The 19,907-nt window shown below is 40.6% G+C and overlaps 1 protein-coding gene across 1 annotated transcript in view; it reads left to right on the forward strand.

Moving 5' to 3' along the window:
* LOC124620121 (mitochondrial import inner membrane translocase subunit Tim23) overlaps window positions 1–19,907 on the forward strand; it is a 63,780-nt gene that overhangs the window by 20,328 nt on the left and 23,545 nt on the right. Inside the window, exon 4 of the mRNA XM_047146795.1 lies at window positions 9,467–9,581. Coding sequence (XP_047002751.1) covers window positions 9,467–9,581 — 115 coding nt within the window. The remainder of the gene's footprint in view (window positions 1–9,466; window positions 9,582–19,907) is intronic.

The raw sequence follows: 19,907 nt of genomic DNA on the forward strand, positions 1-19,907 counted from the left end.
ACAAAATGTACTTAACTGTCAATATTATGATCACTACAGATCACTGTCATTTGTGTTTGATTCAAGATCATAATCACCACTTGAGGGTGTGGTATTGGTGATAACTTCATCAATGGCCCTTTCCACTATCCTAGCTTGTTTCCAATACTCTTTCTGTAGCTGATGCACTTTATGCAGTGACTGAAGCAAAAGCAGCATTAACAAGTTCCGACAATGTTTCCTTCGACGTGTCACAAGTGACATTGCTCTCCCTGAAATTGTGTTTTATTGTGTGCCAAGCCAATTCTATCGGATTTAGATCACCTTTGGAGGGCGCTAAATGGACTGCTTTGTGGCCTCTGCTGTCAGCGATTTTATCAAAGACATACACTTTCACAGCTGGTTTGTTTTCTTTTAATTTAGATAACAGTTCCGTCTTTCTCATTGAGTTGTTGCAGTTTATTTGCCTGTTATGCAACCATTGTAATCCTGAAATCATATTTATTGGGCATACTGTCGATCTTCCTGCTGTGGTATGATGCATCATCCACAGAGTCACAGAATTGGATGGAATATTAGGAACACCCCCCTCCCCTTCCCATTGATATCCGCTACTTTTGTGCACTTCAGTAAGTTTGCAAGGTAGTGCAAACAGTTTATTGTCTGAAATCTCCTTTAGTAAATACTATATATATATATATATATATATATATATATATATATATATATATATATATATATATATATATATATATATAATGGAAGGAAACATTCCACGTGGGAAAAATTATATATAAAAACAAAGATGAGGTGACTTACCGAACAAAAGCGCTGGCATTGTTTTTATATAGACACACACACACACACACACACACACACACACACACACACACACACACACACACACACACAATAGAGGGAAACATTCCACGCGGGAAAAATTATATATAAAAAAAAAGATTATATATATAAAAAAAAAGATGAGGTGACTTACCGAACGAAAGCGCTGGCAGGTAGATAGACACACAAACATACACACAAAATTCAAGCTTTCGCAACAAACTGTTGCCTCATCAGGAAAGAGGGAAGGAGAGGGAAAGACGAAAGGATGTGGGTTTTAAGGGAGAGGGTAAGGAGTCATTCCAATCCCGGGAGAGGAAAGACTTACCTTCGGGGGAAAAAGGACGGGTATACACTCGCGCGCGCGCACACACACACACACACATATCCATCCACACATATACAGGCACAAGCAGACATATTTAAAGACAAAGAGTTTGAGCAGAGATGTCAGTCGAGGCAGAAGTGCAGAGGCAAAGGTGTTACTGAATGACAGGTGAGGTATGAGTGGCGGCAACTTGAAATTAGCGGAGATTGAGGCCTGGTGGATAACGGGAAGAGAGGATATATTGAAGAGCAAGTTCCCATCTCCGGAGTTCGGATAGGTTGGTGTTAGTGGGAAGTATCCAGATAACCCGGACGGTGTAACACTGTGCCAAGATGTGCTGGCCGTGCATCAAGGCATGTTTAGCCACAGGGTGATCCTCATTACCAACAAACACTGTCTGCCTGTGTCCATTCATGCGAATGGACAGTTTGTTGCTGGTCAGTCCCACATAGAATGTGTCACAGTGTAGGCAGGTCAGTTGGTAGATCACGTGGGTGCTTTCACACGTGGCTCTGCCTTTGATCGTGTACACCTTCCGGGTTACAGGACTGGAGTAGGTGGTGGTGGGAGGGTGCATGGGACAGGTTTTACACCGGGGGCGGTTACAAGGGTAGGAGCCAGAGGGTAGGGAAGGTGGTTGGGGATTTCATAGGGATGAACTAAGAGGTTACGAAGGTTAGGTGGACGGCGGAAAGACACTCTTGGTGGAGTGGGGAGGATTTCTTGAAGGATGGATCTCATTTCAGGGCAGGATTTGAGGAAGTCGTATCCGTGCTGGAGAGCCACATTCAGAATCTGATCCAGTCCCGGAAAGTATCCTGTCACAAGTGGGGCACTTTTCTGGTTCTTCTGTGGGAGGTTCTGTGTTTGAGAGGATGAGGAAGTGGCTCTGGTTATTTGCTTCTGTACCAGGTCGGGAGGGTAGTTGCGGGATGCGAAAGCTGTTGTCAGGTTGTTGGTGTAATGCTTCAGGGATTCCGGACTGGAGCAGATTCATTTGCCACGAAGACCTAGGCTGTAGGGAAGGGACCGTTTGATGTGGAATGGGTGGCAGCTGTCATAATGGAGGTACTGTTGCTTGTTGGTGGGTTTGATGTGGACGGATGTGTGAAGTTGGCCATTGGACAGGTGGAGGTCAACGTCAAGGAAAGTGGCATGGGATTTGGAGTAGGACCAGGTGAATCTGATGGAACCAAAGGAGTTGAGGTTGGAGAGGAAATTCTGGAGTTCTTCTTCACTGTGAGTCCAGATCATTAAGATGTCATCAATAAATCTGTACCAAACTTTGGGTTGGCAGACCTGGGTAACCAAGAAGGCTTCCTCTAAGCGACCCATGAATAGGTTGGCGTACGAGGGGGCCATCCTGGTACCCATGGCTGTTCCCTTTAATTGTTGGTATGTCTGGCCTTCAAAAGTGAAGAAGTTGTGGGTCAGGATGAAGCTGGCTAAGGTAATGAGGAAAGAAGTTTTAGGTAGGGTGGCAGGTGATCGGCGTGAAAGGAAATGCTCCATTGCAGCGAGGCCCTGGACGTGCGGAATTTGATGCCACTTCCTTATACACAAATATTGCATGCGACATACCTGAAGAATTTAATCTAAGTGGAGTCCTCTGATTTTAGCTAAAGGAGTAGTGTCTCATGGTAACATTTTGTACACTCTTTTTCTGCAACAAGTGCTTGTAACAAGTTTGTGAAATAAACTCGGCCAATTGACTTGAAGTCAATTTGGGTAAGTATTTGTTCTAATGTAACTGCCTCAACAAGTGCTTACAGAAGTTACTTGCCAATGGAAAAAAGCTTTTTGTTACACTCCGCACTCAGAGACAAAAAAGAATATCTTTCAAGTAGTGCAGATCTTTCTATCTCCCCCACCCCACCCCCCCACCCCCCACCCACTTCTGGCAGCACTAATGAAAGTGTGAAGTTATTGTGGTCACAGTAAACCTCTCCATGATACACAGTGCCTCTCTTCTAATGTCTGCCCCTGGAGTTCGTTGATCATATTTGTAGTTCTCTTGAGGTGACTAAACAAAGTAGAGACGAAATGCACTGCTCTTTGTTGGATCCCCCCCCTTCCTTGCCCATCATTCTTACGTGGCAGGGATCCCTGTTTGTTAAACAGTACTCAGGATTCAGTCGGACAAGTTTCTTCATCACTGAGTTAAATCTCCATAAGATTCTTCCTTCTAAATCAGATGATATCTATTTTTCCTGCTGTTTTATGTGGTCACTCCACTTGAGGTCGCTTTGGATAATTACTGGTAGATATTTTGTGGTAGGGCTGTTGAGTAAACATCGAATTTTGTAAGGTATGATGGCAGATAGCACAGTAATTAAAAACGAAGAAAATTGTATAAGCATTCCAAAACTCCTAAAAGTTTTTATATAATTAAGGAGATGAATCGTAAATGTATTGGATTGGTGCATAAGTTTCTAGCATTTTTCCATAAGTTTATTATTTTCCATAAGTTTATTAAACACAACAGATACACATAACAAAGACTTTGGTCATAAATAATATGATCTCCTTCCATGTTGCAGAGATGCTGTGTCCAGATAGGCACAACAAGACTGTCACAAAATGCGCTTTCGGCCAACAAGGCCTTTGTCGAAAGTACACACACACACACACACACACACACACACACACAGAGAGAGAGAGAGAGAGAGAGAGAGAGAGAGAGAGAGAGAGAGAGAGAGAGTGTGTCTCTGGCAGCTGAAGCCAGATTATGAGCAGCAGCACATAAGAGATGCTACTGGGTGGCTGTGAGGAGGGGCGTCGGGCAGGGAGGGGCAGTTACAGCAGGGTAGGGGTGGGGGATGGTAAAGTACTGCTAGTGGGAGCATGCATAGAAGAGATGGAGAGAGGGTGGGGCAACTAGGTGCAGACAGATGTCAGGGAGAGTGCAGGAGTAGTAGGAAAGGAGAAAAACAACTGGGTGCATTGAAGGAATAGAGGACTGTGTAAAGCTAGAATGGGAAAATGGTAGGGGCTAGATGGGTAAGGTCAATGACTAACGAAGGTTGAGTCCAGGAGGGTTATGGGAACATAGGATATTATGCAGGAAGAGTTCCCACCTGTGCAATTCAGAAAAGCCAGTGTTAGTGGGAAGAATCCAGATGGCACAGACTGTGAAGCAGTCATTGAAATGAAGAACATTGTGTTGGGTGATGCGCTCAGCAATGGGGTGGTTCAGTAGTTTGTTGGCCCCAGTTTGTCAGTAGCCATACATGCGGACAGACGGTTTGTTGGTTGTCATGCCCATGTAAAATGCAGCACTGTGATTGCTGCAGAGCTTGTAGAACACGTCTGGTTTCACAGGTAGCTCTGCCTTTGATGGGGTAAGTGATGTTTGTGCCTGCACTGGACTAGGTGTTAGTGGGAGGATGTATCAGACAGGTCATGCATGTAGGTATATTACAAGGATATGAGCAGTGAGGCAAGGGATTGGTAGCACCAGTTGTTCAGGGATGGACGAGGATATTGTGAAAGTTCGGTGGGTGGCAGAATACCACTATGCAAGGGTTGTGAAGGTTAGTGGGTAGGACATTCCTCATTTTGGGGCATGACGAGAGGTAGTCAAAACCCTGGTGCAGAATGTAATTCAGTTGCTCCAGTCCTGGTTGGTACTGAGTCACGAAGGCAATGCTTCTCTGTGGCTGGACGGTGGGACTTTGGGAGGTGTTGGGTGACGGGAAAGTTAAGGCACGAAAGATCTGTTTTTGTACAAGTTTATAAGGGTAATTACTGTGCGTAAAGGCCTCAGGGAGACCCTTGTTACATTTTCAGAGGCACTGCTCGTTACTGCAGATATGACGGCCATGGGTGGCTAGGCTGTGGGGATTGGGCTTGTTTGTGTAGAATGGAGGGCAGCTATCGAAGTTGAGGTATTGCTGGTGGTTGGTGGGTTTGATAAGGACAGAGGTACTTATGTAGCTATCTTTTAGGAATGTGGATTGGGTGTCCACCCTTGATCGAGATCACGAAGGTGTCATCAGTGAACCTGGGCCAGGTGAGGGGTTTGGGATTCTGGGTGTTTAGGAAGGATTCCTGTGGATGGCCCACAATAGGTTAGCATTGGATGACGCCATGCAGTGTACGTAGCTGCACCCCGGATTTGTTTGTAGGTAATGCCTTTACAGGAGAAGTAATAGTGGGTGAGCATCTTGTGACTAGGAAGGAGGTTGTTGGCTTGGTATCTGTCGGGTGTTGGAAAAGATAGTATTCCGCCAATGCACCCACTCGTAATTCTCTACTTTTCCAGTACTCTCCTCTGCCCGCCGTCTAACCTCCCAACTGCACCTAGCTGCCCTTCCCTCTCTTCACCTCGTCCCTGCATGCTCCCACTAGCAGCACTTTAGCGTCCCCCACCCGTACCCTGTTATTACTCCCCCTTCCCGCTCCAGCCTACCCCCACCCAGTTGTCTCTCCCATCATGCGCTGCTGCTCGTAGTCTGGCTTCAGTTGACACACACTGTCGTGCGTGTGTGTGTGTGTGTGTGTGTGTGTGTGTGTGTGTGTGTGTGTGTGTGTGTGTGTGTGTGTGTGTGTGTGTGTGTGTATGTGTGTGTGTGTGTGTGTGTGTGCGCGCTTTCAACAAAGCTCATTTTGTAACTATCTTTTGTTGTGCTTATCTGCGACTTAGCATATCAGCTACATCGAGAGTAGCAACTATCCTTTTCATATTATTGTTACATTCCATCCTGGATTTTCCATTGTTTTACAACAGTCTGGCAGTGCTGGAGTAAATTTTTGATCTTGCTATTGTAGAAATCATGTGGTTTTGAGGTGAAGAACACATCGAGCTATGTTTGAAGCGCATTTTCATCTGGAAAGGGACCTTGGTGGTTGTTTGATAGTGTGTGGAAAAGGTGGACATGTGAGGGTGCAAGATCAGATGAATAATTCAGTTGTGGAATTACTTCCCAACCCAATTTCTGTATAGTGTTTTTTGTCAGTGTAGAAGAATGCGGGTGAGCTTTATCATGGAGGAGCATCACTTTACGCAGTTTTGATGGTCGTTGTTCTTGTCTTGTATCTGCAAGACTTCTCATTTGATGACAATAAATATTCAGCAGTGATGGTTACACCTCAGGGAAGCAATTCATAGTACATCAATCCATCACTGTTCCACCAGATGCATAACACACTTCTGTGGATGCACACAAGTCCAATACAGGATAGGAATGGTCAGAGCTGTTCACGAGCCAATTCATGAAGAGCAAGCAGAGATGCACATATGGCCATCCACTGATGTTTATGATTTTGACTTTGAGCATGCGGTACCTGTACACCCAAATTTTTTTTACCTTCCCCTTGAAATGTCGCTCAATGGTGAAATGAAACTGTTAATAACATTTGCCAGTTTGTGAGTACACAGACGTGGGTCATTGTGAATTAACACACACACATATGGTCTTCATCCAGTGCTGAAGGTCCTTGTGAATGCAGAGAGATACTAATGTGGAGAAAGCCATTATCTTTCTGCTCCTAGCACCCACAGCTCCACACACTGTCTCCAAATACCAGAATAACATTATGTAAAATCAGATAGCAATGTTGAACTAAAAACAAAAAGTGATGATTAATAGACAAACCCATAGCAATTAAAATACCAACATGCAAAACAAAAATGCTATGAACTTATGCGCCAACCTAATACAGTTAATAATGATGATATATTCTGTAAGTTACGCCATATGATGAGTAAAAAGCAATTTAACTTATGAAGAAAGGAAGAAGTGTACAATGAGATGTTTGTATTTCAGTCAAAATGATTAAAGCTAGATGAAAAATACTGTAAAAAGAACTTAAAAACTCATTTCCAGATTCATTGTTAATGAACATAATTCACCAAAAGTGTAAAAATTCTGTAGTTCTGTTTTGCAGGAAAAGGTACAGACAGGACAGAAAATAGTGTATCAGCTTCCTATCCACCACGTAGAGGTAGTTCCTAAGATTATCTTTCACCACACAGACAGAAACAATAAGGAAGGAGTAAGCTACCTATAAACTTATTGCAATGGGCAATTTGTAGATAACAAGGCTATAAGAGCAGATCAGTGAGTATGAATGAAAAGTTTGACTAGGGTACATAGATTTAGAGAGATTTTGACCTGGTTTCAACAGAAGCTGGTCCAACAGACCTTGAAACATTAAACTTCGATTTAGTTTATGTTAATGTGATGAAGAATGTGTATCAATGCTACAGCTTCCATTAATTATCAAAAATTGGGCAATTTAGAATTAAAGGAGCAGGCAAGGAGATTTCTTATCCAAAATATTCTCAACAGTCTTTAGGAAGTTTTTGACCTTGAAGTGTGGAAAAAAGGACTACACATATATGAAATGTACTGAGCTGCTTTTGTTTTGCTGGCAAAATTTTGTTGTTCATATCTAGTGCAGATACATTTAAAGAAATGACAGAAGTTAAGAGGGCAGATTTGGAATTAGATTTGGAAATTAGATGCTAAGACTAAAATAAAGTATTATGAACATGTGGAAAATAAAACTGTACATATCAACAAAGAAGCATAGAATCCAGTGATGAGATTCATGTAGTCAGGAAAACAGAAAAAAGACTGGATTGAATGGTAAAGAAGTAAAAGAAGAGAGAAGTTGGCTGATGTGCTTATGGTAAACCAAGTAAATAGTTTTATATAAAAACAAAGATGAGGTGACTTACCGAACAAAAGCGCTGGCAGGTCGATAGACACACAAACATACACACAAAATTCAAGCTTTCGCAACAAACTGTTGCCTCATCAGGAAAGAGGGAAAGAGAGGGGAAGACGAAAGGAAGTGGGTTTTAAAGGAGAGGGTAAGGAGTCATTCCAATCCCGGAAGCGGAAAGACTTACCTTAGGGGGAAAAAAGGACAGGTATACACTCGCACACACGCACATATCCAGGTAAGTCTTTCCGCTCCCGGGATTGGAATGACTCCTTACCCTCTCCTTTAAAACCCACTTCCTTTCGTCTTCCCCTCTCTTTCCCTCTTTCCTGATGAGGCAACAGTTTGTTGCGAAAGCTTGAATTTTGTGTGTATGTTTGTGTTTGTTTGTGTGTCTATCGACCTGCCAGCGCTTTTGTTCGGTAAGTCACCTCATCTTTGTTTTTATATATAATTTTTCCCACGTGGAATGTTTCCTTCCATTATATTGATATCAAGTAAATAGTTTATAATAGAGAGAAACATTCCACGTGGGAAAAATATATCTAAAAATATGATGAGACTTACCAAACAAAAGCGCTGGCAGGTCGATAGACACACAAACAAACACAAACATACACACAAAATTCTAGCTTTCGCAACCAATGGTTGCTTCGTCAGGAAAGAGGGAAGGAGAGGGAAAGACAAAAGAATGTGGGTTTTTAGGGAGAGGGTAAGGAGTCATTCCAATACCGGGAGCAGAAAGACTTACCTTAGGGGGGAAGAAAGGACGGGTATACACTCGCGCGCGCGCACACACACATATCCATCCGCACATACACAGACACAAGCAGACATTGGACTTCTAATACATAAGCAGTTCAAAAGTAGAGGGTGCTGAGTGGAGAGAGGTGTGCTGGAACGTAGCAGGACAGACAATACACAGTCATATGATCAAAGGACAAACTGTAGAGGAATATGTAATGAAAATGAAGTGGAGATGGGTGGGAGATGCTGTCAGGCAAATGAATGTTAGCTGTATGAAGGAAATTCTCTGCTGGTCTCCAAAAGCTGAGGAAACCTAATGAAAACAGATAGGTCACATTGAAAACCATGAAGGAGCAATATGTATAAGTACATCTGTAGAATGTAATCCATGGATGATTACAGAAATGGCATTTGCCAGCTGGTGATTAAGATTTTGATGTTTCCCTAGTCACTAAGAATGAATGCCGGAATGAGAAAATAGCTGCCACCATGCGTGTACTAACACAAAAATGACTTTATTGGTTGGTGCACCACATTATAATTTCCTCTTCTTCCTATACACAGTGTCTCCTGTTGATACCCTTTTCCTTTAAACACTTCCCCTTCTTTTCTTTTTGTTGTTTGCCATACACATCTTGCTGCACATACTCGTTATCAGGACAGGACAGCACAGTTTAGTGTGCGCTTTTGCTCTGAAGGATATAGCTCCGTAAGCTGTTTCCTGTTTATGTGCCTTTTAGCTGCGCTGTGCCTCCACTGTATTGTGTGTTATACCCTGAATTATCCAATATTGTAAGGTATGCTTTGCTTGTGTTGATACAAGTTTTTTTGACATGGCTTCATTTGCATTTGTTTTGTTACTTTTTTCTGTAATATTTAGATTCTGGTTTTCTGTTTTAGCTGGATTGAGAAAGTGTGCAATTGGAGGAGGAGTTGGATTCACCCTTGCAGCAGCTTATTGCTTGTGGAGTTCTAGGGATAAATTGCAAGATTTTCGCCGTGAATTCAATCCAGCGTAAGAATGTGTTATAGTTTGTTGAATATTTATAGAACACTCAAAGGAAAAGATTTGTTGACAATTTTGATCTTGTTTTTTTGTGAACTTGTACATAAAACTTAGTTATGAAGCCGGACAATAAAGCACTGTGTAAAGTAGACGCTACAAATCAAATATGGTTTTGTGGCATCTAGTAAACTCTCAGAAAACAGAAGATATGATATGCTGTATTTGTTTTTAGGGATTACTTGAAGGTTATGATGCACTGTTATGCTGTATTGTGAGTTTTAAGATTTTAGCTCTTTGTGAAATCTGTGATTTTAAAACCAGTGTAATAGCTGCTGTGTGTGCTTGTTGATAAGTCGCATGTGTGTAATGGCTCATTAAGTTGTAGTTCTAGTTTATATTCTTTTATGGGCTCCCAGAGATTTCTTCTGCCATTTTTGCTATATAAATATAAAATTTTGCTGTTCTGGAGGTGTCACTAAACATCTTTCCTTTCCAGATATAATCTTTAAGTTATGTAAAAATACAATTGTTATAACTATCATTTTTTAGTTCATACTTACTTTTGGTATTTTGATGTGTCTGAGACACAATTCTGAAAATACACGGTGGGATTTAAGTAGGTAACAAGAACAACTTCAGTCTGCTCAGGAAACGCTGAAAACGCATGTGATGGAACTTGTATTCAATCTAAAAACCAGCAGTAGATACTATAAATTGCTGTAACATGGGGTTAAAAGTGTTTAATATTACATGGATGGAAAGTCATTGCAGTCAGGTATATAGACTGTCAACAATCCATATGTACTAATTACTAAGCTGTCACTTGGTACCTTGAACTTTTATTGAGAACCTGTTGTGTGCCTAAGAATGTAATGTAATAAGACGGGGAAACAGCAGAAAACAAAGAAAGTAAATGAAATTAACTGATGGCTATTAATTTTGGGAAGCAGATAGAAGATTGAGAACATGGTGCTTGGAAAAAATTATCTAGAACATGAACAAATTCTGGTGAAGTAAGAAGTTACTTTTCCAGTATACTTCTATCTTACAGTGTTTACCCTCATCCATCTTTTTTTCCCCCATCTTATTTGTCCTATCTGTTCTTAACATTCATTTCTCATTGTGTGAAATAAAAATGTTGCCATACTGCATAACGTAAATCACATTTTACACAATTTTTTAATTCCTGTTTCATCATGCTAGTGTGTTACAGAAGAGTTATTCTGTAAGTGCAGTGAAAACATAGGACAAGAGTTGCGGAAATTGTATGATGAATTGTTGATCAACAGTCTAATTTCGAGAAATTAGATCCACCGAGTTGATGTATGTGATGAGGGTGAGGTTATTGAGCAAGGGAACCAGTAAAACAGACAAAGAACAAACAAAATTAGTATGTTCAAGAGCAGCTCTGCTGCATATTAAGAGATGGATTGCCAGTATTACATGGAAATGTGGTGGTGGTGGTGGTGGTGGTGGTGGTGGTGGTCTGATCTAAGGGATGAAGTACTCAGGCGAGCCACCCAGGTTCATGCAACACAGCAGGTGTATGTTCAGACAGACTACATGATATTGCAGGAAGTGTAGACATTTTGCATATTCAGAATTTTGCACTTCAGGTTTGTAAACAGATAACTGACCTCCTGATATATAAGACAGTGTTAATTGCATTAATAGGCAACTGTGGAAAGAGGTTATGTTTTTCTGATAATGAGTTGACAAGAAAACATGGGGGGGGGGGGGGGCAAAATTCGTTTCCCATTGTCCTTGCCATTTACATATCTAAACACTCTCACCCTCTACCTACCTGCCTGCCGCCCTGCCTCCCCCTCCCCCCCCCCTGCCCCCTTCCCCCCACTGCCCCCCCTTGGTAGGACACTTAGATCACTGGCAGCAACAACAGTGCTTAAGCACAGAAGGTATGGGAAGTCAAATACTTATCAACTAGCTACAGAGGCTTTACAAAACCACACAACATAGTATAGTAAGTCCACACATCATGTCATACAATAGCTCGAGTCACACCAATGATGAAAAAAAAAAAAAAAAAAAAAAAAAAAAAAAAAAAAAAAAAAAAAAAAAAAAAAACACGTAACGCCAAAGAAGAAAACAAATGATATCATAAACTCTCCTGTCAGTATTTGAAATTTCTGCATATTTAAGTCCTGTCCTTGGGTTTCATCTAATTAACAGTTATACATACCAAAAGTGTTTTAAAAAATCCATCCTTTCAATAACCATTTATTTTTGTTTTGGGATAATTGGAAGTTGAACAAAACATTACAAAATTAATTCACCACATTCATTGGTTCTGGACTAAGTCTTCCTCAGCACCTTGATATGGCCTGCCTGGCATGCACAAGAGTTTGGTTGCCTGCTCTGTGTTATTGTCACTGTGGTAGTTGTTTGTCCGTCACTGAACTCTAGTCTCATATGCCTTCCAGAGCTCTAAGAAAATGGAATACAACCAGCAAAGACAAACAATGACATTAGTATCTGACACACACATCTATCCCTAATACAGGTGAATAGAAACCCTTTTGTAAACAACACTACTGATGCTATGTACACATTTTATATTACTCATTAAACACTTAATGAGTTGGATCCCCCTTAACAAGACATGCAGAGTTTACACACCTTCAAAGTGATAACAAAGCCTGCTAGTAAAACCATCTATACCTCCAAAATTACCCATATAGTACTTCAGTCTTTCCCAATTTGTAAAAGCTAACAAAATAAAATGTGTGACTGCTAACGATTATTACAACGTTAGTCACAAAATACCTTAAAATTTATTTGAAGACATCATTGACTCAGTTAGGCAAATACTACCCATATTTATTCTACTAGAAGTCATGAAACATACAAAAATAAAAAATTCATTTCATCAGTTAGTAGGAAATCCTTTCTGCTACAGTAAACCAGTCCTCACTAAAATTTTACGACTTGGATTCTTATAAAAACTCGAATCTCCAGTAACTTGCTAACTGATAAAACACCGTAGCCTAGCTCTTAAGTTTGTTCAACAATGTCTACTGAAATTGTCATCACCTCTTTTAGGTGATAAAACACCACCACCTAGTTCCAATAACTGTTATCAAATTAAGTAACTGAAATACTCTATAAAATCTCATTTGACTCCCACATCAGTACACTTTTACCCAGTATGTTTAAGTTTATTTATCTTATTAGTACATTTATATTACTGTATAGAGTGTGCACATGGAAAGATTACCTCTAACAATGTGTCAGATACTTACTGTATATGCGGCTTCAGATCTACGATGTTCTCAAAACTAATTACTTCTTCGGCCTCGGTTACACTAGCAAATATACATTTTCATTAGGTGTCTGAAATACTTCAAATGGCTCATGGTGCACATGCCTAAGTTCTTATATTTCTAAGTCTCTTTTCTTTGACTGATCCTTGGTATTAACAAAGCTAAATCACTGATCTCAAATACAATAGGTTTCAACCCACTATTGCTTTGTCTATTTTCTTTCTCTTGTCTTTTTCCTCATTCGATCCTTCTGTCTTCTACTTCCATTAAACAGTTAGCTCGTGAATGACTGGAAACTTTCTCTTCCTTTATCAAATTACTGGCTTTCAATCCCATCTTTAGCTCATGTGGAGTTAACCCAATGGCCTCATGTCATGCATTATCTAAAATTGCCTCAAATGCAGGTACATAGTTGGCCCATGAAGTATGTTTATGACAGGACGTATTTGGCTATCATGTAACTGTCACTCTCTCTCTCTCTCTCTCTCTCTCTCTCTCTCTCTCATATGTTCTCTTGTGGGAAATAGGTGAAATTTTAATGAACATTACACCATTTCTCTCTCTATGCATTGCTTGAACCACTTAGACACAAACTGGAGCTGGAGTCCATTGTTAGTCAGCAAGAATCTTGTTTACCCAATTGGGGTATATATCTCTTTTCCAGTTTATCAACAAGAGTTGTATCATTTGTGACCTTGATTGCATAGAATTTGACAAACTTCAAAAATATTTCTAGCACCACAAAAATTTTAACTACACCATCTCCTTGACACTGGCAAAGGGTCAAACGAATCATCTGCTATTGATTCTTTTGGTCTAATAGTCACTACACTTAATCTCAAACCTCGAATTGGCATGATAGTTGCCCTCACAGTCTGACACGTAGTGGGCGGAGCTAGCCTCTTTCTAAACCTCCTCCATAAGTTGCTAAATATGACGCTTTCTTGAAGGTTGGCAATACACTTGTGTGGCCCAAAACCTCTGTAACTTTAATCAACTGACCTAGTGCATGACTTCACATGATCTTCCAGAAATCAGAGCTTTCATCATTCCACTTTATCGTTCTTCTTCCAAAAAAGAATATCCGAGTGCTATTTATAACCATCAGAGTTAAAATATGGCTTGACCAACCTCAAATTTTCATCTGCATTTTGCTCACATATAAAACTCAGACACACCTCCCTAATTGTCTCGTCTTTCACCTTCTCATAGAATAGTATTTTTATCTTACTCTTGTCCTGCGTTGCCTCCTGATCACCTCCATTCAACATCGATGTCCACTATGATGTTCCCATCACCTCTTATACAGGGTGGCTCATTTTAATCCATAATAGGGAATAACTCAAGATGGGGGTCAGATAGAGCAAAATGTTTTAGATAAAAGTTGTACGTACCAAAGATGGTCACGCATTGCTACTAATGGTCTTGACCTTCAACATGAATCTCAAGGTGATTTGGAGGTTAGTGATTTTTTTTAAAAATGGGAACACTAATGTTTGGTTTAAGACTTGAAGAGAGCAGCAAATTTTATGTTAAAAGGATATATTATTCAAAGTCATGACTAATTCAGTGATGAGCAGATAAGAACATGTGTCTTTAGTAGTTCTAGGCATTAACTTGGAACAGAGGGGTGTAGCAAAATACAATGCTAAATACAAAATGGAAGGGGTGTCCCGAGGAATGAGAGGCGAGGGGACTCATTTGACAACTTGTAAAACAGTGATCTAGATTTTATGTACATTAGTTATCTCGCAAATGCCACAATATCGGTTATACACTGTTTTGTATTTATTTTCGCCAATAAACACTTTAGAGTTCAAACCTTTGTTTGCTCTTTCCAAATCAGACATAAAAAATAGTGGTCGATGATTTCACAGTTTGGTTGAGCAATATGAGAACATGCATTGTCTTGCTGGAGAATCACACCTCTCCTCTGAGATCCACAAAGTCTTTCTCTCTCATGGCTGGTTTCACCTTGTTTAAAAGCAAATCAGAGTATTATTGGCTGTTCATTGTACGCTGCCTATCACAAAAAAACTGGACCTTCAACATCCCAAAACACCATCAACATGGCTTCTTCCTGATGCTTGGGTTTTGAATTTTTTCTTGAAAGGTGAGTTGGTGTGCTTCCACTCAGTGCTTTGTCTTTTTGATTCTAGCTCATAATATTGAACCCAAGTTTCATCACTAGTTAAAATTTTGTTTAGGAAGTACTCACCTTCTCTTTCATAACGTTCCTTTAGCTCTGTGTACACTCTCAACTTTGTTTCATTGTGTTGGCACGTCAACTCCTTTGGGACCCATCTTGCACGTTTTGCGGTACTTAAGCTTGCTACAGATACTGTTATGAACTATACCAGTATTAACTTAAACTTTATCATCTATTATTTCTACAGTCACATGGCAGTTGGCACGAATAATGTCATCAGTTCAACTTTCAAGTAAGGGAGTTGAAACTGCAACTGGTCAGCCAGAATGGTGTTAGTTAGCCACCATTTCTGAACTGCTCTACCCACTTGTAAAAATTTGCCTGATTCATACAACCTTCACCATAAACTTTAGACATTCTATAGTATATAATCACTGGTTTCTTGCCTTCAGCAAATAAAAACAAATAACAAAACGTTGTTAAACTTATGTGGACATTTCAAGCAGAGTAACCATCTTGGAACGTGTTTTGGAGGCTACAAACAAAACAACGTTGATACATCAGCTGATCAGGGCTCATTCCAGTGATGCTAACTGAAGGCCATAGAAGTACCAAACTTGGCCAGCAAACAGTTTTTTCCACAGATCAATTTGTCTTTCTAATTATTGAATGACCCTCGTACAATGCACTTCTCATCTTGGGCATAAAAACAAAATACCATCTGCACAAACAGTAATCCTAGCCAACAAAGTCCTTCATAACACTTGATCCATTGCTTGGAGAGAAAGGAAAAAAAAGAGAAGAAAAACATACCTCTACATTTAACCCTAAGGGGACTACCCCCCCCCCTTTTTTTTTTTTTTTTTTTTTTTTTTTTTGAAGGAAGGCAGTGTAATATCTTGACTCCTCTACAAGTTTTATATTCCATTATCCACTACCGAGCACACTGGACTCTCATTCCGGAGGACGGCGGTTCAATCCCCTATCCGGTCATCCTGATATTTAGGTTTTGGGTGATTGTCCTAAATCGCTTCTGGCAAATGCTGGAATGGTTTCGTTGAAAGGGCTCAGCCAGCTGCCTTCCCCATCCTTCCATATTCCGATGGGACTGATGAAGTTGCTGTTTGGTCCCTTTTCGCAAATCGACTAACCAACCAGTATCCACTAGTAATGTCTACTTGGTCCCTTGAACCTTTTGTAACATTTTCTCCATATTGCCTGACCCATCATTCTACTGTACCACAGTTTCATTCAAACATGCTTTAATGACTATTTGAACAGTTCTGTTTTTCTTCCGCACAATAATCCAACAGACCTAACAGTGAGGCATGCATCCGAAGTTTTCCCATATTTTTATCTTGGCACAGTTGGAAATACAGAAACATTGCAACCATTCAGCATGGCTCCTTGTCAGTAACAGTTGTCTGTCTCACTGAGCAGTTACGGTTTTTCCACAATAAACCAGTTACATTGGCCTAAGTACAATGAAGCTGAGATGGAATGTGGTATAAATGATGAGTTAACATCTGATTGCTGTGAAATTGTAAGTGATAAATTCTGCATCCACTAATGAACTGAGTGTGTCTTCAGCAGAAGTTCATGAATGAATGGACCTACATTGACAGATACTTAGTTGTCAAAAAGGAGCTACTGAGAATGTAATATTACGAAGTATTTTCAAACCACAGCAGGCACAAAAGAAGAAACGCTTAATGCTCACGTCTTGTGGACTGAGGTTTCAGTAGCCTTAAATATTCTTGTGCAATTTGTTGAATGAAGCCAACAATACAACACTTCTGAAGTTACGAATTGGCACTTAACACAAAATAATTTTTGGCAAAAAAGTTCAATGCAAGAAATAAGTTAGCATTTCTGCGATGTTCTAGACAGCTGAGAAGAAAATTTCAGCAAAACTTAATTTTTTATACTGTAATCCCTCCTGCAGTGTTTAATAAATGACAATTGTTTTTGTACACTGGAACTATAGGTTTGCTTATCTCCCTAGTAAGTTTTTAGAAGTAACATTAATAATCCGGCATATTTGATAACCCAGCACTGATAGATCCCTGAGCATGCCAGATTATCCAGGTCCTACTGTACGAAGGAGTTGTTATACCACACTTTGGCAGTGCTCCACAACCCCTTTTTCTTAAGATTTCATTAGGTACTTCCTGCCATCTTGAAACTGGTATGAAATAGAGCTTTCCAAAAGCTAGAATATGCTCCTTCACCTATTAATTTACATTCAAACCCATTCACTGGTACCGAGCGGGGTGGCGCAGTGGTCAGCACACTGGACTCGCATTCGGGAGGACAACGGTTCAATCCCGTCTCCGGCCATCCTGATTTAGGTTTTCCGTGATTTCCCTAAATCGCTTCGGGCAAATGCCGGGATGGTTCCTTTGAAAAGGCACGGCCGATTTCCTTCCCCATCCTTCCCTCACCCGAGCTTGCACTCCGTGTCTAATGACCTCGTTGTTGACGGGACGTTAAACACTAGTCTCCTCCTCTCCTCCATTCACTAGTCTTGGTCTATCAAAAAATGCCGTTTTATTCTACACAGAATCTGCCTTAAGTCTTCCTGTTGCTCGTCTGTCAATTCTTGTAGACAACTCACTTTCTCCATGATCATTTGTTTCTAGTTGCCCGATATCCCTGTTATTCTGGGCTATATTCCTTCCTGATCTTTTGTGCTGCCTTTCCATATGAATGAATGGTTAGACTGTCAGGCAGCACCTTGCATTTCTTCTGCAGATAAGGCGAGTTCACTGTTTTCTAATTTCTTGCATGTTTGCGTGCTTACAGTCTAGCATTCTAGTAACTGTGTAGTTTGAGTTTGGCCATCTTTGGTATGGGTAGCTACTAATTTCTGTGTTTAGAAGTGAGCTGAGCTCCAGGCAATGTTGGCTTTGATTACACAGCTTGAGGCTGCTGCCAGTATGCATCACTGGGAGACCAGACGTGGAGATCCGAGGGACCTCCAGCATTGCCCATGTGTCCCCCAATTGGTCCACTAGTGTGACCACTCTGGGTACTGCACCCACTGATGATGAGCCTCACCAGTGTTTGAGTGGAAGATGGTTCCGAGATGTGGAAGGCAGTGAAAGCCTTTTCATGGGGCCAGTTGGAGTCCTCTGGTTCTTCTGACAAACGGGTTTCAGGTGCTGTCTCTGACTGTGGTGAGTTGCTCTTAACCGATCAGGGGTCCACTACAGTAAGGGCATTATTTTAAAAGGGTGCAGGGCCAACACAGGAAGGTAGACCTAGCAGCAATTGGTATTGTAGTTGTAAACCGTCTTACCTGTGGTTGGAAAACAACCAGAGCTTGAAGCAATAATAGAAAGCACTGAAGCTCAAATCATTATGGGTACGGAAAGCATTCGGAAGCCGAGAATAAGTTGAGCCGAGATCTTTTACAAAGGATGTAACCCTTTTCAAAAAGGGTTCAATACAGTCGGTGGTGGAGTGTTTATTGCTGTCAGAAGTTGTTTAGCATGTAGTGAAATTAAGTAGGTAGTTCCTGTGAGCTTGTGTGGCAGCTGGAAATGAATTAATAATTGGTTCCTTTTACTGAGCCCTCATATGATGCAGATGCTGAACAGTTCAAAGAAAACTTCTCATTTCAAATAGGTAACCCATTCACAGTTGCAATTGGTGGCAACTTCAATCTACCCTTTATATGTTGGTGACAATACACATTTAAAGATGGTGAGTGGCATGAAACATCATCCAAAATCTTATTGAATGCATTCTCAGAAACTCATTTTGAACAGGTAATTCAGGAGCCAACCCGAAGTATAAATGATTGTGAAAATATATTTGACCTCTTAGCAGCAAATAATCCTGAGCAAGTAGGGAGCATCATGACAGGCACAGGGATTAGTGACCACAACGTTTTTGCAACAAGACTGAATGCCAAAACATCCAAACTCACCAGAAATAAACACAAAATACATCTGACCAAAAAGCAGAAAAAAATTCACTTGACTCATTCCTAAGAGAGAATCTCAGTTCCTTCCAACCTGACTGTTAAGTGTAGACCAGATGTGGTTTAAATTCAAACAAATATTATGGATGACAGTTGAGAGATATATACCAAATAAATTAATGAAATATTATACCTGAATGCCCATGTTACACAGAATGGGTTGGGTTGTTTTGGGGAAGGAGACCAGACAGCGAGGTAATCGGTCTCATCGGATTAGGGAAGGAAGTTGGCCGTGACATTTCAGAGGAACCATCCCGGCATTAGCCTGGAGTGATTTAGGGAAATCACGGAAAACCTAAATCAGGATGGCCGGACGCGGGATTGAACCGTCGTCCTCCCGAATGTTACACAGAATGGATCAGAACACTGTTGCAGAAGAAACGAAAAAGCATGCCAAATTTAAAAACGCAAAACCCCCAAGATTGGCAAAGATTTACAGAAACTTGAAATCTGATGGAAAAGCCAGAGAGACTCTGGTCCTACTTGAAGTACACCAGTGGTGAGATGCAATCAGTACCTTCACTGCACAGTAACAATGGTGATGTTGTTGATGACAGTGCCACCAAAGTAGAGTTATTAAACATAGTTTTCCTAAATTCCTTCACCAAAGAAGATGAAGTAAATATTCCAGAAATCGAATCGAGATCAACTGCCGACGTGATTAACTAAGAAGTAGATATCGTATAGTGAAACAGCTTAAATCACTTAATAAAGGCAATTCCACTGTTCCAGATTGTATACCAGTCAGTTTTGTTTCAGAGTATGCCGATAAAATAGCCCCATGCTTACCAATCACTTACAGCTGCTCGCATGTTGAAATATGCATATCTGAAGACTAGAAAGTTACACGGGCCAAACATACTCAAGAATGGAAAGAGGTGTAATTCGCTGAATTAGACCCTTATCAATAATGCCAA

This window comes from Schistocerca americana, chromosome 1 (genome assembly GCF_021461395.2).
Source record: "Schistocerca americana isolate TAMUIC-IGC-003095 chromosome 1, iqSchAmer2.1, whole genome shotgun sequence".
Taxonomy (NCBI): domain Eukaryota; kingdom Metazoa; phylum Arthropoda; class Insecta; order Orthoptera; family Acrididae; genus Schistocerca; species Schistocerca americana.